General features: G+C 37.2%; 1 protein-coding gene across 5 annotated transcripts in view; it reads right to left on the reverse strand.

Annotated features, from left to right (window-relative positions):
* Nucleotides 1–16,309, reverse strand: part of CTNND2 (catenin delta 2) — a 715,685-nt gene that overhangs the window by 308,081 nt on the left and 391,295 nt on the right. For all 5 annotated transcript variants that reach the window (XM_084880857.1, XM_084880856.1, XM_084880854.1 and 2 more), the window contains one exon: nt 1,074–1,243. In XM_084880857.1, the coding sequence (XP_084736983.1) occupies nt 1,074–1,243 (170 nt within the window). The remainder of the gene's footprint in view (nt 1–1,073; nt 1,244–16,309) is intronic.

Here is a 16,309-nt window from a genome sequence, read left to right on the forward strand (position 1 = left end):
TTAAGATGAAAATGGTCCTGCCCCCAAGTAACTTTCAGTTTAGTTGGAAAGACACATGGATGGAATAATGGCAATAAACTGGTGACAAAGAGAGGTTTGGCTGTTATAGGAGCCAGTGGTGGGTCAGATAGCATATGCACCACCCAATAAATGCAGAAGGGATGAAATCAACTAGCCAGCTAAAGGGATTGCTTTTGGAGCTGTGGGTTCTTCATTCTAAGATCAAGGGATTTAAAGGGGCCTTATGCTGCTGAAAATAAGTTCAAAATAGCTTAAAACAAAACACATTACACCTTCTAGGTTGATAGAATATATCTTGAACTCTAAAGTTATCAAAACAAAATACCTACCTACATATATACCCATCCATCCAACCACCCATCCATCCAGCCACCCATCCATCCAGGATCTAGCACAAGATTTACACATTTTGTGGGGGGAAAAATCAGATTAGTAGCTACTATTAATGTCTACTAACCTGGAACTGGTTTGAATGGTAGTTAATGAATCTGTACACTGAAACTATAAGAACAAATATCCACCTTAAAGGAATAACTAAGGGCACGTTAAAAAAAAATTGACAAAGTGTAACTATTCCTGAACTATCACAATTATCTTCAGAACAGTTCTACATACTTGATTACGCATTGGCATTATGTTTCTTTACATGAGTCACCCAAAGAATAATTTCATGCTTTTTTAGGGGAATAAAAATTGTTTCAGGTGCACACACAAAAGCAGAACACATGCGATCTTTATATCTCAGATAGACACAGAAATAGTAAGGACACACATTCACATATCCACACAGATAAATATATATAGTGTAAATATAGCATGAGCTCCTCGCAGAAATTCCTAAAGAACACCTGTTTACAACTCAGTGTTATTTCATAATGGTATTTTATTATTCATTTCCTTCACTCACAGCACCAAAGGCGTCCTTAGGAAGTTGTGGGGCATGCCACAGGAAGGCAGGAGGGGTCCCGGTGGCCTTCTCACAGCTCTGCTCCAGGACTGTCCCCTGGGAGCCCACCGACCAATACAGCAGAGGGCCCCATTCTCACACATACCTGGCTGAAGCTCTGGCCAGCACTTCGGGCTTGTGTGCTGCGGGCGGGGAGCGATGGGGCTGTCTCACCCAGGGCCAGGGTCTGGTTGCTATGGTAGCTGGCTGGAAACTGGAAGGACCCTTCAGGTTTGGAATTGAGCTGAAGTGCACTCTGGGAGAGCAGGCTGGGCCCTGCATTGAAAGTCATTTAGAGCAGTAAGTGACAGCCTCAGTGAAGCAGAAATGACATGTATTATTTATTGAGACTAGCCTAGAATTATCACACACATGATTCCAGCCATCTATGCTTTGAATTCTGAGAACTAAAATGACCATATAATTTGACTCCAGCTCTTAAATGAGATTTTTTTTTTTTGAGGTTTAGAGTTCTCAAATGAATAGATTTCAACCCTCCCCCTCCCCCAAATGATCTCATCCTGACCTACATAGACATATTTCTTAGGAGACAAATTAGTTAATCAAGTAGTTATTTTTGGATCAGACAATATCAGAAACGTTTGAAAGTCCACCTATTAATGCACATTAATTGCATTATTATAATTATATCTCCTACTTAATTATCAGGCTGCTAAAACCCTCAAAACCTTCCAATCAGTAACAAATTTTATCGTATAAATAGTGATGTAATACCTCAACCCCTGAAGGGTTGACAGTGCTTAAAATATTAATAGCTCTTTCTACAATGTGGAATTCGCTCTTTCTCAGAGGATCTCTGATGGCTAGTAATCTTTGCCATCACATCTGTGCACAGCAGGAGAACAAAGACAGGACACAGTGCTACAAATGGTGATGGTAACATGGCTGACAGTGCAAGTGATGGAGCAGTGGGAAAAAGTTCCTGGCTCCATCCTTTAATTATACTTTGCAAAAGAACTGTATTTTATTTTCTTGCATTTCAGGTAGATAGCATCCTTGCAATAGTTTGCTCAATTTCTTTTTAAGCAACATTTCTTTAATCAAATTTCGTATTTACTTTGGGAATTTAAAAAAAGAGAAGTATAGAGGAGTGGAAGCATACTTGTCAATTTCCATTGTGTATGTTTGAGAAGGGATTGGAGTAAGTAGAGTGAGTTGGAAGGAGGAGGATTTGGCAACACAAATTTTCTCATGTTATGTTAATCACAGAGCAAGTTACTTCTTTTTGGATGGAAGGAAATTACATACACACAGACTATGACATAATCGCTATCTCATCCTTTACATATCTCTCTCTGGCTGTTTTAGACAATAGAATCTTTTGTAATAAGAGTGAGCAAATTTCAAGATCTTTATTTCTTTCTTTAAAAGAACATAATTTTATATTTCAACCAAGACTGCATATTTGATGTGGCATAAGCCTTATTTTTATGAAATAATGTGTGCTCTTTAAAATACATTGGTTCATGTAATTTTTACCATTTAAAACAGTCCCATCCCTTCTGATACCCCAAATGGACATTCTAAACAATGTAAAAATATTTTTTCATTATTGGATATTGAGTAAGAAGCCAATCAAATAACATGGTAAAGACTTTGGAATCTGTACAGTTCCTGGGGGAAAAAAACTCAAGGAAAAAGATAAAAACATTTCCATCCAACCCAATTTCATCATGAAGAGCATAACAAAAGTACAATTGTAATTCATTTTCTTTTAATTTAGAAAATAGAGTCCCAAGAAAACAGTATATACCAGATGGCGAAGTTTGCAATAGCCTGCAAAAAATCGTTTAATCCATACTGATGGTATTATAGGCCCAATCACCAGCTATATGATGCCTCTATGGGGAGTGCATATTCTGAGTGTTTCATTCTGGTCCCCAGGAACATATTGTCCCCACTGCTGATGTGGAAACTGCCAGAAAGGGAGCCAGAACCAACAAGTGGACTTTGAGGCCCAGGGTAGTCAGGCTGAGGCGTGGGAGAGCTTCTGGAACGAAAGGGAGACACAGATGGGAAAGAAAAGGGGGACCATTGGTGGGGACACAGATGGATGGGGACTGACTGCCAGGAGGAGGAGGTATAGTAAGCACTGGGAGGATGGTGACGAATTCTGGCCAAGGGTTTTCTCCTTGGTCCCTACCTTCCTGAAAGCCACAACCTAATGGGAGAGAGTGAGCTATGGTGGAAGAGGCAAAGCCCTTTAAGGCTAGTGGTCACTGACAACAGGTACCTTCCCACTAGACTTTCTTGGGCTATTTTTCTGCACATCTGCCCCAAGATAAAGCACCTCCAGAGCAGTGAAAACTGAAACTGATACAACAATGCACAGATTTTTGGACATGTCAATAAAATGGAATAAAGTAAAATATTTACCCTCATAGAAACAGTTTAACATAATCTATAAAGCAGAAGAGTTGCATGTCCTGGTTAAGACAGACCATGTGACTTTACACTGATGAACTTTATTACAGATATAGTTAGCAAGTGAAACGATTTATAGACTCTGAATAGATTCATAAAATTATCTCCAGAAATCTACAAATGTTTTCCTTGTAGGATCTTAAGGTGACAATTGAAAATATCTTTCAAAAGGTATTTCAGTTAAAAATATGATTTATGTGCTCCTGAAATAAACATCATGAAATAATCAGATTTGTTCATCTTTTATACAATCAGCCATGTATTTTATCGATACTCAATGAAAACAAACCAAAATTCTCTATCTCATTACTTTGCTCACACATCTCCAGCATAAAACCTCAATGTACTCTGACAAAGGTAATTGAAGTAATGAGCAATATATCATAATATTACAACAGTGACACATCACCTGTCAAGGACGAAACAGTCAGACAACAGGCAAAAATTATAGAGCGATTTTTCCATCGCTCACTAGGTTTCAAATCAACAGCATTACTCATTCCAATTTAGAAAGTACAGCTACATGAGAATATGGAAAAAGCTAATATGATAGAAAAAGTCTTAATTACTTTATTATACAAGTAAAATTTACATATAACTAACACTTGATTAGCTTTACCAATATTACTGTGCATTGAGGTAGAAAATACCAATTTTCCATAGATTTAAAAAGCATTATTGCTTTTAGCTCTAAACCATGATTTTTCCCCTCTAAAACATAAGGGTTTCCATCAAGTCTTGCTTGGGATAGTGGTAAAATGAGGCTGCAGTCTTGAGGACACAATGCATGTGCAAGGTGACGGGGCAATGTAAGAACACTTAGGTGGGAGGAGAGAAAGAGACCTAGACTTCAAACTCCACCCAGGGAAATGGAATCTTGCTATCACTGCAGTTAACTGCAACAGAAGAAACTTCAACTATGAGGAACAGTGGGTCACAATGTCCTCTGAAGTCACAGAAAGCAGAAGGCACACTCGGGTATGTATTCTTCAAGGACACTGACCTGGTCACAGTGATGTCTTTGACCATTGTGAGCCTTACACATCATTGGACAAAGCTGAACTCAAGTATCTACTCAAAATATCTCAGCCCAGTGGCCAGGAAGAGAAAGTGAAGCCATTTTTTAATAAACTGATAAAACTCCAGACAGCATGTGTCCTTGATCTGATTGAGACAGACTGGTCCCAACTGCACAGAGGGGAGAAATTCTAAGGGTGCTATAGAGACGAGGGCCATGGAACCTGCCAATGATCCTACAAAAACACCTTGGGAAAAACTGGAGTGAAATGCTAATGTCTCATCATGCTTTCAAATATATGAAGTTACTACAGACCACATAATCTGTGAAAAAAACTACCTTTGTATCTTTTCCCTTATTGTTAGAGTTGTCGAGAAGTCAGCCAGCGTCCCACACTTGGTAAAATGAAGATGAGGCTTGGATCCTCATCTTCCATCTTCAAGTCCAGAAGTTGTTATCATTAAACATCAAAGCACTATTTAGGTCATATGCACACACATAAGCATTTAAGGTTGAAAATCCATCCCTGCATAGAAGTCAGTTTGTTTGCAAGAGAAATCTTCACCCCTCAGACTGTGGGACTTCCCCGAGGGACCTCTCTTTCCAGAATCTGGGTGCTGACTAGGAGAAACTTGGGGTCCATCATTAGTGGGAGGAGACTAATTTCAGCACATGAAAAGATCACCATGTTAATTTTTTGTGTAGAAGTTGAGACTCACGTGCAGGTTGTAATACACATACACTACCATGTACAGACAATTTCTTCTCCCTTTTTTAATGTATTTTTATTGTTGATAGTATTACAGATATCTCCAGTTTTGCCCCTTCTTGCTCCCCCTCTTCCCAGTCCCTACCCACCCCCTAGCTATTCACTACTTTATTGCCCATTTCTATGGCCTATGTATATATGTATGTAAGTTCTTTGGTTTAGCTCTTCTTGTTCCCCCATAACCCCCACATTAAGCTATGTCAGTCTGTTCCATGCAGCTGTAAAAAAGAGGGATCTCTTACCCTTTGGGACAACCTGGATGGACCTAGAAAATATTATGCTAAGTGAAATAAGCCAAACTGAGAAAGACAATTTCTTCTGAAAGGAACTAGATATTTTATGGTATTCATAATCATGTGTACTCATGTTGTTGAGTCTTCATCTAGAATTACTAATTATTTCCTCTTTAGTTGAACACCAGTCCTAGAATACAGGAAACCTTAACTAGACTATACATTCTTTGCAATAATACAGAAAATGCTAGAGGCCTTCAGTATGGCATTCCCAAGGCATTATTTAGAATTCAGCAGTCCTGGGCTCTAGCCCACCTTCCATTGGTGGAAGCACAGATGATGAAGATGATGATGATGATGATGATGATGATGATGATGCTAGTAATACCAGCTACTCTCCACTGAGCACTTCCGAAGCTCTAGGGACTGCCCTGGGCACTTGACGTCTATTAACCTATTGAATGTTAACAAGACTCCAGGCAGGAAGGTACCCTCATCCCTAGTTGTGGTGACAGACCTGGAGGTCCCACTCACTAAGACTGCAGAGCTGGTGGTGGGGCTTGGTGTTCGCAAGGCAGTCTGGCTTCAGAGTGCCTGTTACCTACCACACTGCAGCTTTCTGTCTCTATAAATTTAATCTCTGCACATTTGAGCACCTAATGAGATAATGGATGTGCAAGTGCTTAGAAAAATATAAGTTACTCCATAAATGTTAGTTATTAGTATTATTATCTAATTATCTAATTATATAGCCACATGGTCTGAGAATAATAAAGCCTTAATTGGAATTTGTCCTAAAAACCTTATGACAGTATGGTCCCATATATCACTTAATGCTTTCTTTCAACACCCTGTGTGAGCTTTCATTTTACAAATGAGACTTTCAAGATATAGATCATTAAAATGGCTCGCTTGATATTAAAAACAAAATCTAGTGTCAAGGCAAAGAGATAAGAAAAGCAAAGTTCTCTCTCTGTTCTCCCAGCCTGAAATTCCATTCTTAATCGACCTCAAAATTCATTCTTAAAGTGCTGTTTAAATGCAGCCTGCTCTGATGTCTGGCTGTCCAGGGTACAGAATCCTGTCCCTCTATGTTACCTTAACCCTTTGAACAGACCAGACTGGGGGATCTTAATTGTTTAGCAGACGGATTTTGCAGAGTATTGCACATCTGGAAGGAGGGGGATAGGATGAGAGCAGAGATTCTAAACATACTGGAGAGACTAGGACCTAGGGCTTTGCTGTGCAGAGAAAGGAAACCTACGGTAATCCCAGTGGGAGTAGTGGCTTCATTGGGAAGGGAGAGGAAATTGTTTATGTAAGAGACATTTTAAAAGAAAAGCTGATGAAGACTTGGTGACCAAGTGGAGACAGGAAATGAAGAAGAGCCAAAAGTTACGGGACACTCTTCAGCCGACCACTGGAAGGATAATATTACTGCCATCACTGATAAGTTCCCAAGAGTTTCCCCGCTCTGCCCAGTGCATTATTCTAGAAAACTGAGCAGACAGAACTGCCTTGTGACAATCAGCCACACACCTTCTGTTTCCACAAGTTTTAAGGTGATTTATTGGGAGTTGCTAATTCTGGTCTGCTTCAGTTGAACATCTGTCCCAGAATACAACATATATTCACTCAATGGGTATGGAGAAAGCAGAAACTCCCACCATGTGGCATTCCCAAGGAAAAGATTGGTAGGAGATTGTGTGTATTGACAACTCAGTGCTTTGGGGTAGGATGGACTTAGTTTTTAAATTACTTGGAGGAGATGGTGGGAATTTATGTAGTTAGAAAGCTACCCTGGGCTTGATTTTAACACTGGCTCTCACATAATCTGACAAATTTAATCCTTCTAGGACTTAAATAATTTCCAAGTTCAACGTTTGATTATGTGTAAATGAAATTGTAGGACAGAACTATAACTATCAAAATCATCAGTATTGGAAGCCAAAGCCACATGAATAAAACAAGTTCTCTAAAGAGTAATTATCAATTTAATTCCAAGGGATCATCTTACTATTAAAAGGAAAGTGTTAACAAGAATTCGTTAAACAGCTAGGAGATCTAGGCAATGTCTGAAATAGGTGATCATGAGTGTTTTGTGAGCCTGCTAAATCAGGACAGTTAGAGGAATAAAAAACCTACAAATTGAGATGGAACCTTGAGCACCGGACACTTGACAGTGGCGGCTTTGTTTAGATTTATCTTTGTCAGAAAGTTTAGAAACATTCCATAATTACTCTTAGGTTAATTTGATTCTTTAAAAATTATATCAAATCTTTATGTAGCCCTTGAAAACAATGCCAACAAGATTCACAGGTATCGGTAACTGACAAGAGAATTGGCGTTAATTCCCACTCTCCTGCTATTCAACCTGGGTGGAAGTTTAAGAATGATTTGGAGGTTAAGTGTTACTTTATTTTAAACGAGAGTAAATTGCTAGAGCAAGATCAAATAAAGAGAAAGGGGAAATCTCTTTATATAAAGCATTAAGTGAGAATAAAAAGAAGAGGGGGTGGAAATTGTATATTACACACAAAAGAACTGTTATAAATTACAAAATCAATGAGAAAAACTACCAATTCTTTGTATGATTATCAAATTGATTCATACCAAGCTCAAAGCACTTTAGTCATATTTAACTACAAGTTAACTCTACAGAGTAGAAATATTGACTTTTGTTTAAATTGCCCTATTAATAAGTTTCATTGATAGGAGCAGTTTCTTCTTTATGGGCTTTGAATGAACTTGTCAATTTACTAACTTACTTGGAATAAGAAGTCCCTAGCCATGACACATTGGTTCTTTCCCCCCAGTCTTCATTAGTAACCCAAAAACCTCACAGTACAAGCTCTGCCGAGGAATCCCCTGAAGACAGTGGTTGAACCCAGCTACCATTCCTAGAATTAAGTGAGGGGGAAACTTGCTATGCCAGGAAACGTAGAGTGATGTGGTTGTTGTATGGGCAGGTGTGTTTTTAAACTTCATTTCAAAGTCTATCCCCAGAAGATCGATTCCATGTAGTCAACTGCTTTCCCTGTTTAATGTTTTATGTGAAAATTAAAGCTATAATGGTCTCAGGAATAGAGAAGTACTTACTTAGCTTTTAAAACTGATTTAGATTCAAGCAATGTTACTGGCTTAATTAGTTTGCTTTTCAAGTTTTACCATGTACGGAGAATTGAGCATTGGTTAAGTGTCCAGACGATGCAATAACTTTCTTACTTTTTTTCATCTGTGCACAAGGGAGGGACATAAGAAAAAACTAAAGTTTAAATGTACAACTTTAAATAAAAATGTATAGTTCAAGAATGTATTTTGTGCATTGGATTTGACATGACATATATGACCTGTATAATCATAGAATGGTATTTTATAGTTTGCTCCATTCCTTAAGTATTTTCTTATAGAAGTTTATATTCAGATTATATACAATTTAAAAAGTGAATGTATCACAAAGTCAGAAAACATTATATATATATATATATATATATATATATATATATATATATATATATATATATATATAAATTGTCCAAGGTAATGGGTTCCTATTTCTTAGTATCAATAATTATGCAAAGAATTGAAAATTGATACAAATAAATTTAGAAGGAAACTAAATTTAAAAGCTCTACCCTGACAACACTCTACATTATTTGTGGACTTAACACCAGCATTAAAACCAGCTTTGGATTTGCTGGAAATCTCTTCCTTGGCTATCCACATGGCCTGCTTGTGCAATTTACTCAGGTCCCTGATCAAACACCTTCTCACAGTGGAAGACTTCCTGGCCCTTTGATCATTCTCTCAGAACCAGAGAAGCTCTCAAACTTTCCGGTCTCATGAACTTTCACACTCATGAAAATTACCAAGGACCCCAGAGAGCTTTTATTTCTATGGGTGATAAAGAATGCTACTTAGTGTATAAACACTGGAAAATATTTAAAACAAGAGCATACATCAATGCGCCCTCTAAACAATGATGCTTTTATTCCCCGTGGGGCTCTCATCCTGTGAGACCCTCGTTCTCACCCTAGCTCTCACTGTGTGGGGGTGAGCATGGATAACATTGGAGGATTATTGTGAAAATTGGTGCCTTTTCAGAGCCCCTGAGAAGGTCTCAGGGGCCCCCAGGATTTTTAAGTACCCAGTACCAGCTTTGGCATTGCTTGCAGTGAGCATCCACCTGAAATTACAGTATTTAGATGGCTTGATTTCAGAATTCCCTGACTGGAGTGTAAATACCACAAGGCAGAGACTCTGTGGCACTGTTAATAAGTGTTTAATGCACAAATGTAAAAAAATGAGTAATTATAACAGCTACCTGGGCCTATGGTGATATAATAAAGCCTCAGTATATTAAGATTTGCTTACATCAGTTGCTGTGGAAGTGACTTATTATTTGATCAGAGGCAGTTTTAGTGTTGTTGTTTTTTTAATATTTATTTGTATTGATTTCAGAGAGGAAGAGAGAGGGGGAGAGAGAGATAGAAACATTAATGATGAGAGATAATCATTGATCGGCTGCCTCCAGCACATTCCCTACTGGGGATCTAGCCCACAACGCGTGCATGTACCCTTGACTGGAATCGAACTTGGGACCCTTCAATCCAAAGGCCAAAGCTCTATTCACTGAGCCAAACAGGGTAGGCTTATGTTTTAACTTCTGAGAAATCTCACAACACATCTCCATAAGGTGTTACCAGGAGACCTCGCCTTCCGCTGTCTCTGGGGGAAAGTCTGCTTATTCTGATTTTTCTAATGAGGGCTTTCAGCCTCTACTTTTTCTCATGCTCATACCAGTTCTAATACTGTTCTGGCTTTTGCCAGCTTGCACCTGGTGCTCATATGAAAGTTGTAGGCATCTACGGTGCCTTGAAAATTCAAAACCTAATTATGTTTCCATTAGAAATTTCCACCAGGTACTAACTTTTTACTTTAACCCAGAAGACCCTAAGAGTGATGTTTTTAATGAGAACTCTACATTGTTCTCTCTTGCTTAAGGAGCATTTGGTAATTTATGTCTTTGCCTTCCCTTTGATTCCTAGGTTTGACTCTGAGCTGGTGACCTCTTTGGAGAAGGCCTAACGTGCTTCTTAAATACCTACGTGTTAGAAGAATAACAAAGAAAAATAAATTGAACATTAGCTAAAAAAAAAAAAAAAAAAAAAAAAAAGCTAGTGACAGTATCTGGAAAGAAAGATTATAGCTCCCTGGAGACAGAATGACACCCGGTGTGACACCTGGATTTTTCCTGACTTTTGATCACAAACTGCCACTGCTGGCTTCCCGTAGGCTCTAGAAGTAGGTGGAAGTGGGTGTGAGCTAATTTGGAATCTAAAAACCTGGAACAATAATGATCTGTTGGAAAGGAGACTGTCTCATTAGTATTTCAAAACTTGGACCATAAGGCATAGGATAATGTGATTTCACGGGAAATGAACAATCTGAGGATAAACTCAACTGACTTGAATAAATGCTTCCAGGAAATGACTCAGGGTCTCCAGAGTCCCAGTGACAGTCCTCAACCACTGGTGAAGTGAGGCAGCAGCAGGACTTGAATCCTGGCTCCAAGGGGAGGCTAGGCCACCTGTGCCCACACCCAGAGGCTCTTCACCCTGTCAGGCCTAACTAAGCGTTTAGCTGCCACCACAATAGAAAGTCAAACAAGCCAGTAAATCCTCTTTCCCTGAGAATGGCATTAATAATGTGAGTCACATAATCAATGTATTTCTCATTTTGATTTGCTTTATAATTATTATAAAAACCTTACCCTCCTAAACCATTTCAGCATCATTTGTGAATTGGAATTATGCAAATACTTACGTTGGAATTATGCAAATATTTACCTCATAAGGATGTCTCTTACCTTTATTATTATTGCATAAGAATATATGGAATTATATCTTAAAGCATTTTAATAACATGATCTCCCAACAATTCTCTCACTACACAGAATTAAGTGTACTCACAGTAACTAAATGAAAATGACCGACTATAAATCAAGAGTATATGATATATTCATTTTCTCAAACTACATATGACTGTTTTATTTGGATTTCACCTTCTCAGGATGGTACCTTCCATGATTGATTCTTGATTTTTTGAATATATTCTGATTTGAAAACTCAGACTAAGATGACATTCCATTCTTTGCCATAACACTCAGAATATATTAAGCTCCTAAAATTTTATTGCTACTGGATGCTGGCATTTTCTAGGATACAGTGGAACTTCAATTTGCTACAGACAGAAATAATTACTATTTCAAAATATAATATTTAAAGCAATTAACAATTCCTATAAACATGTAAGTCCTTTTTTTCCCCAAGGTGTCCATTCAATTTCTGATTTTGACTGACATATTTTTGTTACTTTTTGGCTAGTATAATCACCCCTTTCTCTGAGCTTATTTCTCAAAGGATGCATGGATTAAATAGGGTAGCTTGTCCATAGCAGTTTGGGTCAAGCTGTACATTATGTGAGATGCTAATGGCCCCGAGCTTCTGTCAGTAACATTTTTCCCCCAGAAAAGCAATAGCAATTTTCCTAGTGACTATGTGACATATATTTGCTGGAATTGAAATTACACAGCTGGCGGTCACAGAACAGTGCCAGTGGCTAAGGTTGTATACATGATTTGCATACTGTTCAGAATGGATGGCACTTAAAAAAACACCACGTGTTGAGAAACACTGGTAACTGTATGACACTATAGTCAGTACAGTAGAGCAGTTATTACTAGTCTGAGGGTCAAGAAGATTGGCTAAGACTCAAATTTTATTTTAATCAGATTTTGGAAAGACATATGAAAACAGCTTTTAAAAACAATAAATTAAGTACTATGCACTTAGAAGTAGAGATTGGTTGCCACTTAGAACTGTTTCAAGCTGTTTTTAGACTGTATTTAGTGTTGTTGTGTTTTCTGAGTTAGGACTAAGAGGCTGGCTCTCAAGGGCAGTGTGCCAGTCCAGTTTTGCATTAGCTATTCCATATCTGTTCTAGCTAATGAATCCATTGATTGGATAATCACAAAATCAAGGGACTAGCAGAATCTGATGGGCTCATAATACTAGATGAAATGTGTCATAGAGCCACAACATATCTATGTGCTGAATTTATATATCAAGAATATAAACATGGTATTTTTCTTTCACTGACTGGCTGATTTCACTTAGTATAATGCTCTCCAGTTCCATCCATGCTGCTGCAAATGGCAAGAATACCACATGATATCACTCATTTATGGATAATAAAGAAAATTACAACCTAATGAACAAAAAGATAGATACAGAGGCAGAGAAGCATCGAACAGACTGTCAAATTACAGTGGGAAGGCTAAGGAGGGTTGCGGGGGAGGTAAGAGATCAACCGAAGGACATGTATGCATACATATAAGCATAACCAATGAACAATGGACACAGATACTGGGGGAGGGGTTGGAGGAGGGCATGTTCCTGGGGGTAGGGGAAGCCAGGGGGAAGTTAATGGGGAAAAGGGAGACATATGTACTACTATATGTAATACTTTAAACAATAAAATAAAAATTTTAAAAATGAAAATAAAAATCAATAAAAAATAATATAAACATATCTTCTTCCAGCCTTTAGCAGAATGTTCTGCTGATTACTTTCTTTACTCCCCATATTCATTATCTGCCCTTTACCCCATATACACTGTAGCACAGGAGTCCCTTCTGTTTGTTTTCTGACTGGATTTGGAAGCGCAGGAAGGGCAGAGAAGGTGAGAGGAGAGAAAGGTCCTATGTTATACCTCTGCTCCTGCCATGCCTCTTGACTCTGCTGCTACTATTCCCTACACTTTCCTTCAGGACTGCTGGTGGAAAGGGCTTCTGTTTGTTGCTGTTACCTGTGAATCTCAGCAGACATCATTTATTCTGTTAATCTTTGCAAATAGTACCTCAAATTCCCATCAGTTCAACTCTTTTGAGAAGAATCTATTTCCATTTTGAACCTTGATACAGATACAAAAACTTGGATTTTATTTGTTAAGTACTTAAAATTAGCAACAGTTAATACTCAAAATATTAGTTATCCACTCAATATTTTTAAATTAATTTCCTAAAATTTTCTCAATTAATTCTTCTCAAACTGACTCTGAAAATGTTAAGAACAACAATATTTCACATTTCACTATGGTTCAGAGCCTATGGCATAAAACTTTTAGGTGGCACTTCTACAACCTGTTTCTTTCTTTGGTTGTTATTGTGTTTGCCTTATTTCTTTCCTATCTCCAAACAAGGAAGGGTAGGCTTATAAAAAAGACAATCAAGTAAAATCCTAGGAGTTTTCAGACAGCTAATTCAGTACATAATAACTAATCTTTCTGAAAAACAAAAATCCAGCAGTGACCAAATTTGTTTCAGTAGATCCAAAAGCCTGGTTCTTAATTTTAATATGATTATACTAGAGGCCCAGTGCATGAAATTCGTGCATGGGGCGGGGGGGGGGGGGGGAGGGGGGTGTCCCTTAGCCCAGCATGCACCCCCTCCAATCTGGGATCCCTCGAGGGATGTCTGATTGCCCTTTCAGGCCCAATCCTACCATATTTGTTGGAATTAATTTATCTTCTATAGTTGAAACTTTTTAACCTTGAGTGGAGGCCAGGGCCAGTAAGGGCAGGTGGAAAGCTTGGTTTTCTCCATTGCCAAGGAAATCCAAGCCTCCTGCTCTCTCTGTGGCTGCAGCCATCTTGGTTGGGTTAATTTGCATACCAGCTCCTGAATGGCTGGTGGGCGTGGCTTGTGGGTGTAGCAGCAGAGATACTTTTGGGAGATACTCCTGTGCTACAGTGTATATGGGGTAAATTTGCTTATTACTCTTTTATTAGATAGGGTTTTTGCTTATTTTTTGCTATTCAGTTTTAGGAGTCATTATTAAAATGTGACCTTTATATGCTTTTTAAAATTGATTTCAGAGAGGAAAGGAGAAGGAGAGAGAGATAGAAACCAATGATGAGAGAAAATCATTGATTGGCTGCCTCATGCATGCCCCCTACTGGGGATTGAGTCCACAATTCCAGCAGGTGCCCTTTACCAGAATAGAACCTGAAACTTTTCAGTCTGCAGGCCAACATTCTATCCACTGACTAAACCGGCTAGGGCTATACTTCTTAATGTATAAAATTGTCTTTACCATGTGGTAGCAGATCAATATTTATAATTATTCCTTTGGACATATATAAAAAATGTATATTACCATTCAGCAAATATAAGTTCATTTATTATTTGTTCTGGATTTCTATGGCTTTTTCCTCCAGTATTCAGTCTAGCTGATAAACAGGCATTGATATATTCATAATATTTTTCATCAACTTTATCATTTTTAATATTTTTTGTTTTAATATTCAGACGCTATGTAGTTTGGTGCATATATGTTCACTAGATTTTATTATGAGTTTATCACATCTTTATAAGTTGTTTTCACTTTGTTTTTGACCATACTTAGTGCTTCTGCATGAAATTCCACTTCACTCACATTTGCTTTTCATTTCCACTTTTTGTGTTCTTTGTATTTGCAGTCACTAGTGTATCTATTCCTTTGATTTCAACATTTACTTCATTAATATTAGTGTCTCATAAACATCACATCACTATTTTATCTTTGTTTACTACAAACTTAAATTTTTATTTTTTTCAAAGAAATGCATTGTGTTTACAGGTAGAGCTAGATTAGCAGAGTCAATTTATCTCATTTTAATTTTACTCTTTCTTATTTTTATATACTTTCCATGTATTAAAACATCCCCTCTCCTAACCTCATAATAAAATATATTTATTATTTTAGTGTCACATATGAGATATCCAATATAATCCTAAGGTACACTATTTTATCTCTGCTTTCCTTACTGTCTAATAAAGGGGGAGTTTGAGTACATCAAATCTTAATTAAATATATTTTAAGTACAACTGCCGATAAAAAGGAAATAAATTTATTGACTCAGAGAGAAGAGGAAACTATCCTACATTTTAAAATACAAAATAGAGAGAACAAAAATCATGCATCTTACTTTAGGAGCTTCATTGAGGGGATGTATTTAAATAAATTGAGATATTCATGATGATACTGCCCTATGAGTAGTGGAATTAGAAAGATTATAGAGAAAATACACTAATATGTAAGTGAAATGGTTTCAAGAGCACTATACTATTTTATTCTTATATCTTCTTCCTTTTCTATGGCAAACCTTGATGAATATTCAAGGAAATTTTATTTTTATAAATTAAGGAACAAAATGCTCCACTGATTTCTAATGTAGAAATTATCAAGATAATGTAAGTTTTAATGATTTAGATTTTAGCTTTTTATAGGATTTTATTGAAATAAATTAAGATAATTTTATGATTTATTAATGTGAGGCTCATTTCAATTCAGCGCTTTTATTTTACATCTCAACCAGTCTGGTTGAAAAATATGTAATTAAGTGGAGGTAAAGAAATCTTTAAATACTCTATTGAGATTAATACAGCAATATAAAATTGCTAAATATAGAATTGTAAAAAGTGTATTACACTTAAACAGTAGCATATATTACACCCACTTTTCCTATTTTGTTATATAATTTTAAACCATATGGTTTAAAATCTCTAACAACAATAATCTGTAGGAGTAAGGCATTGCCAATTAATTTTAAAGCAGACACTGAGTTGATTAAACACATATATGATGTGTTCATACAATGTGCTGGTCTAGAGGCTAAAATGTTTATCAGAGAATTGTTGAGAATCACAATTACATCAGTAATTGGTGAAAATAATCATTATATCAATAATTGGTGAAAACATTAGATGCCAATTACTGATTTAAGAGCATTTACAATTTCATGTGAATTGGGGAGGGGTAATGTGGGAAGGAAGT

The sequence above is a fragment of the Pipistrellus hanaki genome (assembly GCF_964339955.1).
Source record: "Pipistrellus hanaki genome assembly, chromosome: 4".
Taxonomy (NCBI): Eukaryota; Metazoa; Chordata; class Mammalia; order Chiroptera; family Vespertilionidae; genus Pipistrellus; species Pipistrellus hanaki.